This window comes from Dendrobium catenatum, unplaced genomic scaffold (genome assembly GCF_001605985.2).
Source record: "Dendrobium catenatum unplaced genomic scaffold, ASM160598v2 fragScaff_scaffold_879, whole genome shotgun sequence".
NCBI classification, from domain to species: Eukaryota; Viridiplantae; Streptophyta; class Magnoliopsida; order Asparagales; family Orchidaceae; genus Dendrobium; species Dendrobium catenatum.
Window position 1 is genome coordinate 1739743 of NW_021319341.1, and position 14013 is coordinate 1753755.

The window sequence follows — 14013 nt, forward strand, 5'->3', positions numbered from 1 at the left end:
GAGCCTTGATATTTGATTATGGCTTGGATGATGTTGAATTTGATTTGAGCGGATAAGAGTAAAGATGAAAGAGGTGGTCAAAATATAGAGAAATTATTTTGTGTAGAGGTAGGACGCAGCTCTACGTTTGGAGGCGAATCAGGTGCAGTCACATCAGCGGTACCAAGTAGTACCGAGCCGCGCACATTTTAGTTGGTCTCCATATGACGTTCGACATCCGTGCACAATAATTAATCCAAAATAAAAAGAAATTTTCATGAACAAATTTAACTCAAAATAACTATCGTGATTATAAAAATTGTTATCGTTAAATTTGCTGATTCGAATTTAATCCCCAATTAACACTCCAAATAATCCATATATTAACAATAATTAATATCAACCGAACAACTCAAATCAAATAAGAATACACAATCTCTACTTCCCATATCCCCACAAATCCATCTCCGCACCACGCTGCTGAGCTATTTCATTCATCTGCTGCACCGCCGACACCGCTCCGGCGCCGGTGAACCTCTCCTCCAAGTTATCCATCAACGCCCACTCATTTGCCGCATGATGGTCCCTCCCTTCCCCGACTTCCTGCATTGGTTCGCAGTCATTGGGGAGAACGGAGAAGTCATGGTATCCGATCACCGGCCGGTGATTGGAGAGGAGGTCGTGCACTTGAACGTGCGGGTAGTTGTTTGTCGCCGCCGGCGTGAGTTGAGGGTAGTGGAAAGCGATCTCCGGCTTGTAGAAGGCGGAGTAGGCTTGGTGGTGGAGGTGGAGGCTTTGCTGCTGGTTAAGGTATTGGGCGGCGAGGGCGCGGGAACGGTCGAGGGAGGTCGGCCCGGCGGTCGGGTTCATCACGCCGTCGATTCCTTTGCTCGTGTGCGAATCGCCGGCGATTTTCATTAAAGATTTTTTCTTGAACACCCGGCAAACCACCCACCCGTCCTCCTGCGCAGTCATTATATACCGAGCCAGTGGAATGTTAGAGGAAAGATATTTAGCATATGAAATGTCACTTTTACATAAATACCATTTTTATTACAACTGATAGAAAAAAGAAAATTATTTTAAGAAATTCTAAAATATTCTGATGCGATTTTCATGAATATAAAATTTAAAGTTTTTAAGCTAAGATATTACAAGCTCAACTTAAGGGTTATTCATCCCTTGTATATATTCAATCACAAATAACTTGAGAGGTACTCAATAGGCTAATCTCATATATAGCTCATGCTTGTCACATTAAGGCTTCGTTTAGGACGATTTTTTTTTTAATACTTCTTAAAGTAGCATTTTGAAAAGCTTCGTTTAGGACGATTTTTTTTACTACTTCTTAAAGTAGCTATTTGAAAAGCTTCTTTAAGAAGCAATAAGAAAGTGGTCCCAAACGAAGCCTAAGTTAATCACTCATTATGACACATAATTCAATATATTTTCAATTACTTTGAGAAATGTATAAGAGTCTTAGATTTGGTTCTTTACTCATCACATCTGAACAAAAATATCTTAAGTAGATCATATTCCTGAGGTCTATTTCTCTCAACCAACTAAGGATATTCTATTAAACAAGATATTATATTTTGCATCACTCTGACTGATGAGTTCTACTAATTAATATTTGTAGTATTTGAATTGGTTGTTGGAAATATTAGTTTTGCTAATCCTTTATTTTATTATTGTTTTTTTATTTTTAATATTTTATGAAGATGAATTGGCCTTCTCAAAGGCTTTGGAATAGATTGAAGAAGCACATATAAAAATTAAAACAATGGATATCTCTTTTGATGTCTATGATTGCTATTATTATTATACATAAATCATATGATGAGTCTCCTAAATGAAGAGATTCTTAAAATTTAGTAAATGACTCATCATAGAATTTGGAGAAGTTGATGGTCACCAAAAAGATAGAAGAAAATTTTATCAATTTCATTCAATTGTAGGAGGACTTTAAAATTTATAATACTGAAGATCTTTTTGCTAAGGGAGATAATGTTGTAGTTAGACATTTCAAGCTTTTGAGAAGCATCATAACTTAGTTATTGTTCTTTCTTGGACCCATAAATATATATGCATTGTCTAGGCAATCCTTGGCTTCTTCATCCTTGGTTCTTTTAGTATAATAAAATTGAAATCAAAGTCTTGGAACATCTATACTTTGATGGTGGCATGTGATAAGCATTCATTTGTAAGCTTACTAAGCCCGATGGAAGACTTACTGAACCTTCCAGATAGTTTGTGCTTTTGGAGTACATACCAAAGAGAAATGTAAGTAATGTGTTTTATTTATGAACTTATAAATATAACATCAATCTCTTAGATATGATAATTAGAGCAATTTCCAAGCTATCGATTGTTGGAGAGTTCACATTAGACCCACAAAGAGTTTTGTTAATATAATATGTTAAATGATACTTTTTACCTTTTTCTTTGATGAGGATCAATCTAATTGCATATGTGTCTACCTCAAGGAATATAAAGAGTTCTTCTCCTAGCCTCGAATAGCAAAGAATTGGTGTGTAATTAGATATTCCTTAAGTTACTTGATCAATTTCTTAGAGTCATCCCAAATAAACTGATTTAATTTCTTATGAGCGAGCTTTGAATAGAGGGGTGCGTCTTTTTCATTGCCTAAATATGAATATGCTAAAAAAGGCGAGCTTTCCAACAAATCTTATCAATCTTTGAATTAATTTGGATGATGTTGTATCCAGCTAGACCTTGATTTTAACTAGATTTTCTTGTATTGATCACTTGTATAGATTTATTTTCCCAAGTACTCTTTTGATTAAACTTTGAATAAATTCTATATGAGATTTAACTTCATATCATATATTTAAGTTTTGTGAATGTTTATTCAAGATTAATGGGGAGTCTAATTCATCATCACTCTTATGTTGATGATTATGTCATCAGTGCATTATTCTAAGTTTACTCCTATCTAAACTTTAAGGATTTTATCCATTAACCTTTCATAGATTGTCTGAATATTTTTCAATCATGATGACATGAACTTGTACTTAAATATCCTTCCATAGATTATAAAGCTAAATATATTAAAAAGATAGATTTCTCTAAAATTATTGAGGCTATAATGATGAACTAGGTATATATGTTTAATATGTTAGAATATGAGTTCTACTTATTGGACTAACATTTGAAATGATTATCTGTGATTAATATATGTGTATGGTTGAGATTTTTGTTGAACAATTTTTTTAGGAATATAGGAGGTATGATGTATAATTTAATAAAGAATTTCTTTGTTATGCATTTTTATACTAATAATTATTATACATATTTAACATTAAAACTTATTATAAATTTTTTATGGCATTTGACTTTGTCTCTAACTACAACCTTAATAATGATTGTGATCATGACTAAGTGTCAAAGAAATACAAAATAAATAAATAAAGGTGTCAAAGAAATAAAAAAAATGAACTAATTAATTAATACCAAGAATAAATTTAAACATGTAAATGCAAGAGTGCATGATTGGATGGTTATGCTTTAGCAATAGTTTAATATCTTGTGGTTCCGTAACTTGATGATTAGCAAGCGATGTTATCTTAATGGCCAAATAAGTTTCACATTTCAATGTATCAAATCATGGTCAAGTTGCTTTTTCCCAATTTAGAACTATTATACTAAAGATTTTAGCCACTACAGGAAATTCAGCTGTTACCGGCGGCCATGACCAGCGGTTCTATAGCCGCCGGTATTAACGGCGGTTTAGGCGGCGGTGTGGCCGCCGGGTTTTACCGGCGGCCTACCAGTGGTTATTTAAGTTTATGCCGCCGGTATTAGCGGCAGTGTCATTGGACCGCCGGTGAAACCGCCGGCTGTCAAAAATATCGGCGGTGTAACGACGGCGTACACCGCCGTTGTTAAGTGATTTCAGCACTGACGGTTTAGGAAAATTTTTTATGGCATTTGACTTTGTCTCTAACTACAACATCAATATGTGCATATTCAATTGGATTTAAGCCCTAAAAACAAACAGCCCGAGCCTTCCATTTCATTTTTATTCTTCCGTTCTCTCACTTCGGCCGTCCTCCGCCTTCAACTTAGCTCGCCTCGCGCTCGATTGAGTGGCCTATCTCCGGCCGACGACCTCTCTCCGGCCACTGACGCCACACCGGCCACCGAGGCCTATCTCCGGCCTCAGCTCGACCTCGCGCTCGTCTTGCCACCGTCGATCTCACACCGGTTGCCCTAGTGTTCGTGGGTGTTGAAGGAAAACCGGGATTGCAAGGTATATTTGAATTTTTTTCTGTGATTATTTGTTCTCACTAGACATTTGCAAGATTTTGTAATTTATTGTATGATTTAGGTTATAAACTAGACATATGCAAGAGGTAATGTTGTAATTGTTTGAAAGAGGGAGAGAGATATGGATCGGAGAGAGAGAGAGAGCGAGAGCTTGAAAGAGGGAGCTAGAGAGATATAAAGAGAGAAAGAGAGAAAGCAAGTGTTGTAGAGATGAGGATGCTAGAAAGAGGGATAGAGATATAGAGGGAAAAGAGAGAGAGAGCAAATTAGATGTCTTCTATATTTGCTCATAGATGACACTTTGCATACATGAAAAACTTCCTACGACGACTCCTATGAATTTGGATTTATCGTAGCCTTATATCTTTGCTTACGGAGAGCATAAGTACTTGTGTCCATAGAGGATTTACGTCACTTGATACGTATCCACTATTATTATCCACAAGTAATTTCAGTGGTCATCGTAGCTCACAAGAAATGGTTGTGTTCATCTACAAGTGAACCCACCTCAACTGTAGGGACCGATATCAAAACCTTAGCTGTATATATACCTCTTGAGTGTATTTATCTTCCACTGGATGATTGTTGGCTATAGAGATGCTACGGTATCCATGCTACAATAGGTCGTAGGTACTGTGCATTATGCTATAGGTATGTTATCTTTGCTACAACCGCCGATTTTGGGTGATTTTTCTGTAGTGAGCATTGAATTTACCTCACTATCTACTATTTTTTTTTTCTCATATAATTGGTTGGGTTTAGGCGGGGTAAATATAGAAGAATGGGAGATCAACTTGGCATAGTTGACTATTCATAATATTTTTCTTTAAATTTGATGCAGTTCGTTAGTGTATAATGTCTATATTAACTATTTTTTCTAACCCTTTAGGTATAAAACCTTCCTTATGATGATATAATCTTGTTTAAGAATGTTAAACTTATATTTTCTTATAGTTCACTTTAAATGGATTGAGTAAATTAGATAGTCCGAGGAATCTTTATCAAACTTATTAAGACTTAGAAGAATTAAATTTAGAAACAAAATTATTACACACTTGAAATTCAACTATTGAGTAGAAGTTGATATAACCATATGGGTTTGTTAGTATTTATTTCAATTGATAAAGCATTTTTGTTTTTCAAACCTTGATCTATCTATATTGATAGGATTGGGCTACATTGTCATAGCCACTAAATTTAACCCAACCAATTAAAGTTAAGTTATAATAGACGATTTTAGATCTTAGGCTTAAGATTCTAAGAGAATAGTATACTAATAGGAAAGTATGCGTAGAATAAGTGAGACATATGTCTAATATTTTAATACAATAACAACAATATCAAGCCTTTGTCCCACTACGTGAGGCCAGCTACATGAATCCTTTTTCACTATTGTGTCCGGTTAAAAGTCAAAGTCTCATTTAAATCTAATAAAGAAAGATCATTTCTAATATGTTCTAACCAAGTCTCATTTAAATCTTAATATTTTAATACAAGAAAAATATTTTTCTAGGGCTATGAGTGATTGCTAGGGTCAATGCCTAATTAAGGAGCAATTCTTAAGATGCTTAGTAGAATATCATTCTATTAGGATATAAGGGGGTTGAAATAACTTTTATCCTAAAATAAAAGTGGTGGAAATTATACAATACTATTTAAGTAAACTATTATGCCATAGTATGATAAATGCCTTTTTTTAATAATAGGTATATTTCTCATAGTTAAGTGAACTCATACTAGAGTACTCATGGGGTGTTTGACCTCCTAAAAAGGCATGTAAAAAGAGGATAAATTGTTATGTTCATTCTTATAAGGAATGGTATAGGCTAAGAAAACTATAACATAAATAGTATAACCTTAGTTATTATAAACAAATACAATATTCAAACTTACATTAGTATAATATGTGATTTAGGAATGAATCAAGTAGAAGTTAATGGCTAGTAATACTAAAACTTGAAAAGATTAGCTTACTTAGGAGATGAGTGAACACTTTTAATTAAGCCTAAAAATGATAGTTCCTTACCAGCATATTAAGTTGTCAGACTTATAAAAGATAAGGGTGATATACTGGCATGAATGACCTTAATCCCATATAAAAAATGGATAAAAATATATAATACTATATAAGTAAAGTGTTAAGCCACATAATACATAAAATGCATTTTTGTGTAATAGAAGAATTTCTTGGGTAACTCCTAAATTAAGCATACTTATAAAGAAACATTCCTAAAATAGAGGGACCTTATGGGAAGTTACATAAAAGGATGACAAATTATAAGGTTTAGCCTGATATGAATTGATCCAAAATGAATAATAACTTCTATAATATGGCATGTGTTATTATAATTGGTATTGCATCCTAACCTCCTATAGTATGATGTGTAATTTAAAGATGAACCAAATAAAATATAGTGGGTATGTAATACTCAAATTCATAGAGGGTTATCTATTTAGATGAGTAGTGATAATTATTGCTGAGAATATATAAGAAGTAACTCTTAAAAGGTTAATTCATACATCTAGAGATAAGGGGACATGAGTGACCTTAATATTCCCTTGACGAAAGGAGTTTTGGGTTATATAAATAAAATGTTAAGCCATCATATATAAGATATATTTTGGTGTGATTGGTGCTCTTTTTTTTTTAAAATCTCTACAATTAAGTGTGTTGAAGATGGAGAACTCTTGGTATAATAAACACTAAGTAAATTACATGAAAAAAATGTGAGGCTTAACTTAGTATGGTATAGTTTGTGCCATGAAAGAAAATAACTTGCATATTATGTCAAGAGATTTTATGTCTTACAACATCAATTCACTAAATTAACTCAAGTATGTTTATAATTGGCCCGTATAAGGTAGGAAGTTTACAATAATGAAAATAATAAACTATTTTAGAGAGAAGGAATATAATGTTTGGGGTAGAAAAGACACTGAGGTAACCACTTTGACCACCTATAATTATTAGAGGAGAATGCTATGAATTAGAACCTTCAATAATGAAACCCTTTGTGACTTCTTGGATACAACATAATAGTATTAATATCAATTTGTCAATGCTATTGTTGATATTAATCATAAAAATAATGGAATTAGCGCAAAAAGTTTCTAACCTAAGGATAATTGAAGTTCAATATTAAAATAAGATATTCTTATAGTTAAAGCCGATTCAATTTAATGGAGGGTTAAAACTCCTCAAAGAGGATGATTAGTTCATGAATACACATAAAACATTTAAAGATATGAAATTCCTAATTCAAAGAAATGATGATTAGAGCATTCATCCAAATAATAAATTTAAAACATCGTTGATAGCTAGGTTGTACGTGCATATAGATAGAAGATTGATAATAATAATAGAAAAAAAAAACTTCTAAGAGTTTATATAAGCATTCTAAGATAAGTACAGGCTATCAAATATCCATCAGGTGCTTTTGAGTAGGTTAAGTTATTCAAATACCAAGCCTTTGTAGTTGTTTAGGCTAAACAAAAGCATTTTTAATGTGAACAAACTTGGTTATAGACTAAGAGATATGGAGTAGGTATAATTGCTTAAAGACTAGGCCTAGGCTATCCGTTAATGTGCCGTTACTACACTGGCTTTAGTAGAGTTCTCTAATCACCTTTTCTACTACATTTAGGCACATTCATCTACTAATGTAACAATATGACTTCATGTTCAACTTTTCAACAATATATAACGTAGCATATAGATTTATAATAAAGTTCTTGAGTGTCTTATTGAAAGCATGATAAAGTAGCATTCAAGATCGATGAGAACTGAAGTTCTTCTAAGTTGACTTGAATTATTTTTAACTCTTTAATGAAGGGTAACTCTAACACATGTAATGTAGTTGTAGTAGGATTATAATATTTACTTGCAAGTTAGCAATTTAGTTATCCTCTTGAGGTATATGGACGATTTCAACTTTATAGAGCTTAAATTTTTTTTGTTTTAACTATGCTTAAGTACCAATCTATTCTAATATTTTAAACTTCAAAATCCCTATACACTTATTTTACTAATAGCTAAGAGCTAAATAGAGCCACTAGAGTTTTGACATCAGGACTTATTGTGAAGTATGTTGTCACCAATATGGCTTTGTATTTGGCCTACATAGAGTGAGATATTCAAAACATTTTCAAGTAGCATTGCTTTCAAAGATGTGAATCTATTTGCACCCATACAATAGGCTTAAGGCTTTGTTTGCCCATTTTAGATTTTTAAAGAATAGAAACTAGGTCATCCTTCATTTTATTCAAGAAAAATTTTGAATATTAAGACAATATCCCTAAATAATATTTATTATATTTAATAATAAGAACTTCATAACATTCTAAATTATGTACATGATATCCACCAAGCAATTTAGTGATGAACTGACAAAAGTAGCATTATATGCAAAAGGGGTGTGAATCTTCATAAACTTAGTCTTGAGGATCTTATGGCGTTGATGATATCTCCAAATACTTTAAGGGTGATGAGGCTCTTGGGTACACATATTTCTCCTTATAAGCCAATCAAAGCTTTTTATTTATGCTAAAGCTTCTTATAGAAGAGCCCCATCCTCTATCTCGAAGAGTTACATAAACTTAACATTTATGGAGTTTCTAACATTGATAAGTATTCTTAAAACCTTGTAGTGAATAGTTTCTATTTTGATTATAATAGAGAGATAAAAGGTTATTGAATGATGGTTGGTCATAAATTGAGAATAAAATGATAAGAAAGCAAGATGAAAAAGTTTACCTTATAATGGCTTACTTATTAATGATTTAATCATTGAGAAGCCTGAACTCCTATTCCTTCTCAGTAATTGGGTGAAGTTAGTTAATCTATTTCTCACTACTTCGGCTGCTAAGACTCAATTTTTGATTAGTTGTTGGCTTGGTTTACAAAAATAAATAAATAAATAATCTTAAGATGGCCTTCTTCGATAATCTTTTTGAGTAAGGCCTTAAGTATATGTTAGTTATCAATGTTATGATAAATATATAATTATTCTTTTTTCTTCGTCCCCTAAAAAGTACTTTCATTTTTTTATGTCCAAATTGATTAAATGAATATCCAATGGGGAAGAATTTGCACATCTTCATATTTATTTAAAAGATAGTATGATGAATTGACTTTGACAGTCATGGAAGCCAAGATAGCATAAAAGGGATCCACAAAGTAATAATCAATTAGATCATAATTTTTTATATATGTCATGATGAATATTTATGGGTTGAGTTCTTTAAATGATCACTTCAAAATTAAGATAGTTGTCTACTTTATTTTGTTAAGTTGGTTATAGTCTCTAGGTGGGTTCTTGGAGTTAAAAAATTTAAAGGGAACTTACTCCTAGGATCAACGCAACCTTTACTATTGATGAAAACTTAGAAATTTTATGAAAATTCTAATTTAAATAAGCAACATATTCATGGAGAGATTTTTCATTTTTATATTTGATGTAAAAGAGAATTTAAGAGAATTAAGAAAGCAATATGTACCTTACTTAATCAAAGAATGAAACATGGGATATTAGTAGCTTTGATACCCATATTATCATGGAATCCATAAAGGTGAAAGTAAAACATTTAAGATAATTTTAGCTGTCATAAAGAGAAATCACATCTTCAAACATATAAATGCTAATATGGCCTATGGTACCCTCTAAGATGTTGAACATAGCAACTCTAAATCATGTGGGGATATGGTCAATGAGGATTTCAAGGATAAGAGCGGAGAAATGAGGAAAACCTTTTGATGAGATATATAAGGTATTGAATATGCATATGGTGAGAAGTATAAAATTCACAAATTAGGCTTCTATATATGTTTGAGTAGGGATAGTAAAGTGAGAAACATTTTGTTATTATTAGAAATGGTGAACTTGGAGTAGTTATCCATGACCATTTCTTTCATAAACACTTCCCAAGAATGATGCCAAATTTTAAACTATGGAATTATCTAATATACTAGCTCAAGTAGCACGAGATAGTCAACTTGCTCAAGGGATTAGAAATTAAAAAAAAAAATCTTAACATAAGTGACTAAGGAATCAGGTGTGATGAACAAGTTAGCACCAGAACAAGGTTACAAATAACTCACAAGAAATGAGAATAATGAATAAGAGAAGGCTCTTCTATAGTTTATAATTTTAATAGGATTTAAGAAATATAAAGTATTGCCACACTTTTATGGTTTAATTAAGGTCTTAAGGAGTAATTAAGCACATAGTATCAATGGTCTAAGGAACAAAGAAGAATGTCCCCTTAATTTCATAATGAGTTTATATGATTCAAATCTAGATTAGTCAAGAGAGTTGCAAAAGGACTGATGTTATAAGAGGAGTACTACCGCATGTTGGTAGGTGTTCAACATTTTTTTTCTTAAGCATAAAAGTTGTGCTACATGTTAGTTGCATATTTGGAGAATATACATCAAGAATATTGAGTAAAAGAATACCCCTATTGGTTGAGTGCATTAATGTCTAATGGATGATGCCATTGAGGATTCATATTTTTTAATTAATTCTTCTTGGTGTAAAGTTGATTATTGAATTCATGGAATATGTTGATACTACCAGAGCATAAAAAGTATTTATATCATTTATTAGATATAGTTGTATGATGGTAGCACAACTTTGCTTTAGGCGGCGTAGACATTATGAAGAAAATATGATGATGTTAGATGGATAATGTAGCAAAATGAAAATCCTTTGTAACCTTTCATAATGCTAAGTAGGTTTTTTGGTTAACAATGCTCAACGATGTAGGGAAAATAACTTTGCTATTAATTTTGGTCGCTCCTTACACAAGGATCACCAATAAATTATTGAATTTGATTCACATGGAAGTTTTGATCCTATATATAAATTAATATTGAACAATTTAAAGGAAATTTGGTTAAACAATTTGCCTTTTAAAGTCATTATCAAACCCCAAAGTATTTAATAAGGTTCAAAAAGTTTGTAGGAGCTCAATGTAGATAATATAATTGTCAGACTAAAAAAGAGAGACCAAGATTCAAGAAGTTTATAAGAGTTCACTATAGAAAACAAAATTATCTAACTAAAAAAGAAATATTAAAAAACTTCCCCAAAATATTTACATTATATTGGATGATTCTTTTTGGATGCAATCTCGTATGTGGGTGTCTCTATCACGAGGCTTATAATGTCAAATCAAAGAATGGACATGCATTTATATTTATTCTTATAAGGTGCTAATGCCAATATAATGAGTTAATACTATAAATTTGTGCTATAATCACAATTATTAGAAAATATCTAATACGAAAAATTATACATTTTTAAATTGTAATTAAAACCAACACCTTAATTACACTTTTGCCCTTGTAATCACCATTTTTTGAAGTAGTTTCAACATTAATTTTATATCTTGGATAACAGTTGACAAAATCTATTACATTCACTCCCACTTTATTTAGCCACAAAAGCAAAGTTGACTTTAAATTATTATTTTATGTAGATTTCCTTAGGGAATGTATATAGTAGCACCCTTTATCAAATAAAATAATTAAGTATACTTTCACATAGGTATAAGTAACACTTTTTAAACCAATTCATGTGCTAATACAAATAAAGAAAAGATGCACTTATAATAAAATTTTATGCATAATTTTCTGTATGTTAAAAATATTTTCTTAAAAAGTGATAGTTCATGATAAAGACGTACTCAAGCTTCGTTTGAGTCAGCTTTCTTACTGCTTCTTAAAACAACTTTATAGTATAAAAAATTAAAATTTTTGTACTAAAAAATTGCTTTAAAAAACAATAAGAAATCCGTCCCAAACGAAATCTTAAACTCTCAATGTACTAAGTTGATATGAATTTGCACTTCAGAATGCCTCATTGCCAAACATGAATGAAATTAAGTTCCTTCAATGCAAGCTCCACCATGCACATGCATAAATGTTTGATAATCAAAATTGTAAATCTCTCATATATAAGATGTAACGCAAATAATATATGCTTACAGTTCCGTCAGCTTGGAGATCATCGGAGTCCTCAAGGCGGTACTCGTGCATTATCCAGTCAGTCTTCAGGCCATGAGGGGCTCGCCCACGATAGAAGACGAGCGTCTTCCTCATGCCGATCTTGTTGTAGCTGGTTCGGATGCACTTGTCCCTTCCAGTTGCCTTCCAAAACCCTGCGCTCGTCGCCCGATTTGTTCTTGACCCAGTTGGATACTTACGATCCTTGTGGCTGAAGAAGTACCACTCGCTTTGTGGTGTGGCTCCTATCCTGCACCTCTCTGTTTGACGTTTTTAAATATATTTTTGCATCTTATATCACAAATATTATGTTTTTCATTGAAAGGAATGATTTAAAAGACTAAAAAAAAGATCTTCATGTAATTATCTTTTTTGGTTTTAATAATAGAGCTCGGGATACCAAGCTAATGGAAAGTAGTCAACGCATCAAGGTTGTGCCTTTCGCATCTCCATTTGAAGGAACATTTCAATCAACCTTAGTTTCCATTGAACTTTCATCTCCATCGATCTTGACAAGGAGGGTTGTCTCTTGTAACTCCTTTTTACTATTAGTGGAAGGTTTGTTTGAGAAAAAATTATTACGTGCGGTTGCTGGACGTGTCCGGAGGCTAATCGATCTGGACGTGCTAGATCATCAAATGCTTCCGGATTGGCCTCCGGATACGTCCGGACAACGCATAGAATAATCTCTTTTGTTTAAGATAACTTTCTTACTACCTTCTAAAATAGCTTTTTAGTTCAACAAATTTTTGCATTGAAAAGATGTTTTAGAAAGCAATAAGAAAGCGAAATATTTTGAGATTTTTATATAAAAAATTTATATTGCTTGCTCTCTTCACACATCTTATAGCACGTGAAATATCATATAAAAATAAGACAATCATATCAAACTTTTCTCTCTTTGCACACATCAAGGATGCTCTAATACAATTTTTTTTTCCTTTGCAATGGTCTGGGTGGTTAATTTTGACAAAATTATGATAGATTATGAGGTACAAATAATTTAGATGTGCTATGTACAAACTATGTGATACATTCCGTGATTCATCCTTTCCCTTTGTTAGTAATTAAATTCATATTATTTAAGTGTTGCAAATCAAGCTCATTGAGATTGTAGAAAGGTAGCATTACACTTAATTAATTGTAGTCAAGTAGATGCATTGTGGACATGAGAGGCCTGTGAGCATGAATATGAAGCCACAGCATAGAAGAAATACCAATAAAGTTAATGACAAACAATATCATATACAGTTTCAAATATATAAGCTTATGATCGCATGCAATCAATACAAAGCCAGCTCTAGAAGAATATAATTAAGTGATCACCTTGCAAATCCCATGGCTCCGTCTTGTTCAAGTCAACCTCTCTGATCACTTCAAGGTCGAACTTTTCAAAGGAAACCTTCTTCTTGAGATAGTAGAGGAGAAGCTCTTCATCAGTGGGATGAAACCTGAAGCCTGGCGGCACGCCGGAGCTCGACGTTGTCACCGAAGAAGAAGAAGCCATTAATCCTCTGGTAATAACAGTGGTACTATTTAAAACTCTCAAATGAAAATCTGGTCTCTCTCCTTTTCATGTAATGTTACGCATATTTTCTAGTCTTATATATGTAATGAGAAGAAAGTTGACACCGATAGCTACGCCGATGGGTTGGGAAAAAGTAAGTATACGTAGAAAGGAAGCTAAGTGCATGAGCTTGAGAAATTATGGGGGATTTTAAAAGTATTATCATGTAATA

General features: G+C 32.4%; 1 protein-coding gene across 1 annotated transcript; it reads right to left on the reverse strand.

The window, feature by feature from the left end:
• Nucleotides 1–417: 417 nt before the first annotated feature.
• On the reverse strand, nucleotides 418–13781 carry LOC110105195 (protein BEARSKIN2-like). Its single transcript, XM_020834589.1, has 3 exons — nucleotides 13601–13781; nucleotides 12257–12534; nucleotides 418–942 (listed from the first exon to the last, which is right to left on the reverse strand). Exons 1-3 carry the CDS (start codon nucleotides 13779–13781, stop codon nucleotides 418–420), a joined length of 984 nt encoding a protein of 327 aa, XP_020690248.1.
• Between the last annotated feature and the right edge of the window lie 232 nt (nucleotides 13782–14013).

Bases quoted from the DNA above. Each gene is read 5' to 3' on its own strand.
- LOC110105195 (XM_020834589.1), bottom strand. From the start codon at position 13,781: ATGGCTTCTTCTTCTTCGGTGACAACGTCGAGCTCCGGCGTGCCGCCA. The intron at 12,535-13,600 runs GTGATCACTTAA...AACGTCAAACAG, and splicing joins GGAGCCATGGGATTTGCAAG to AGAGGTGCAGGATAGGAGCC. The intron at 943-12,256 runs GTAAGCATATAT...ATGACTGCGCAG, and splicing joins ATCTCCAAGCTGACGGAACT to GAGGACGGGTGGGTGGTTTG.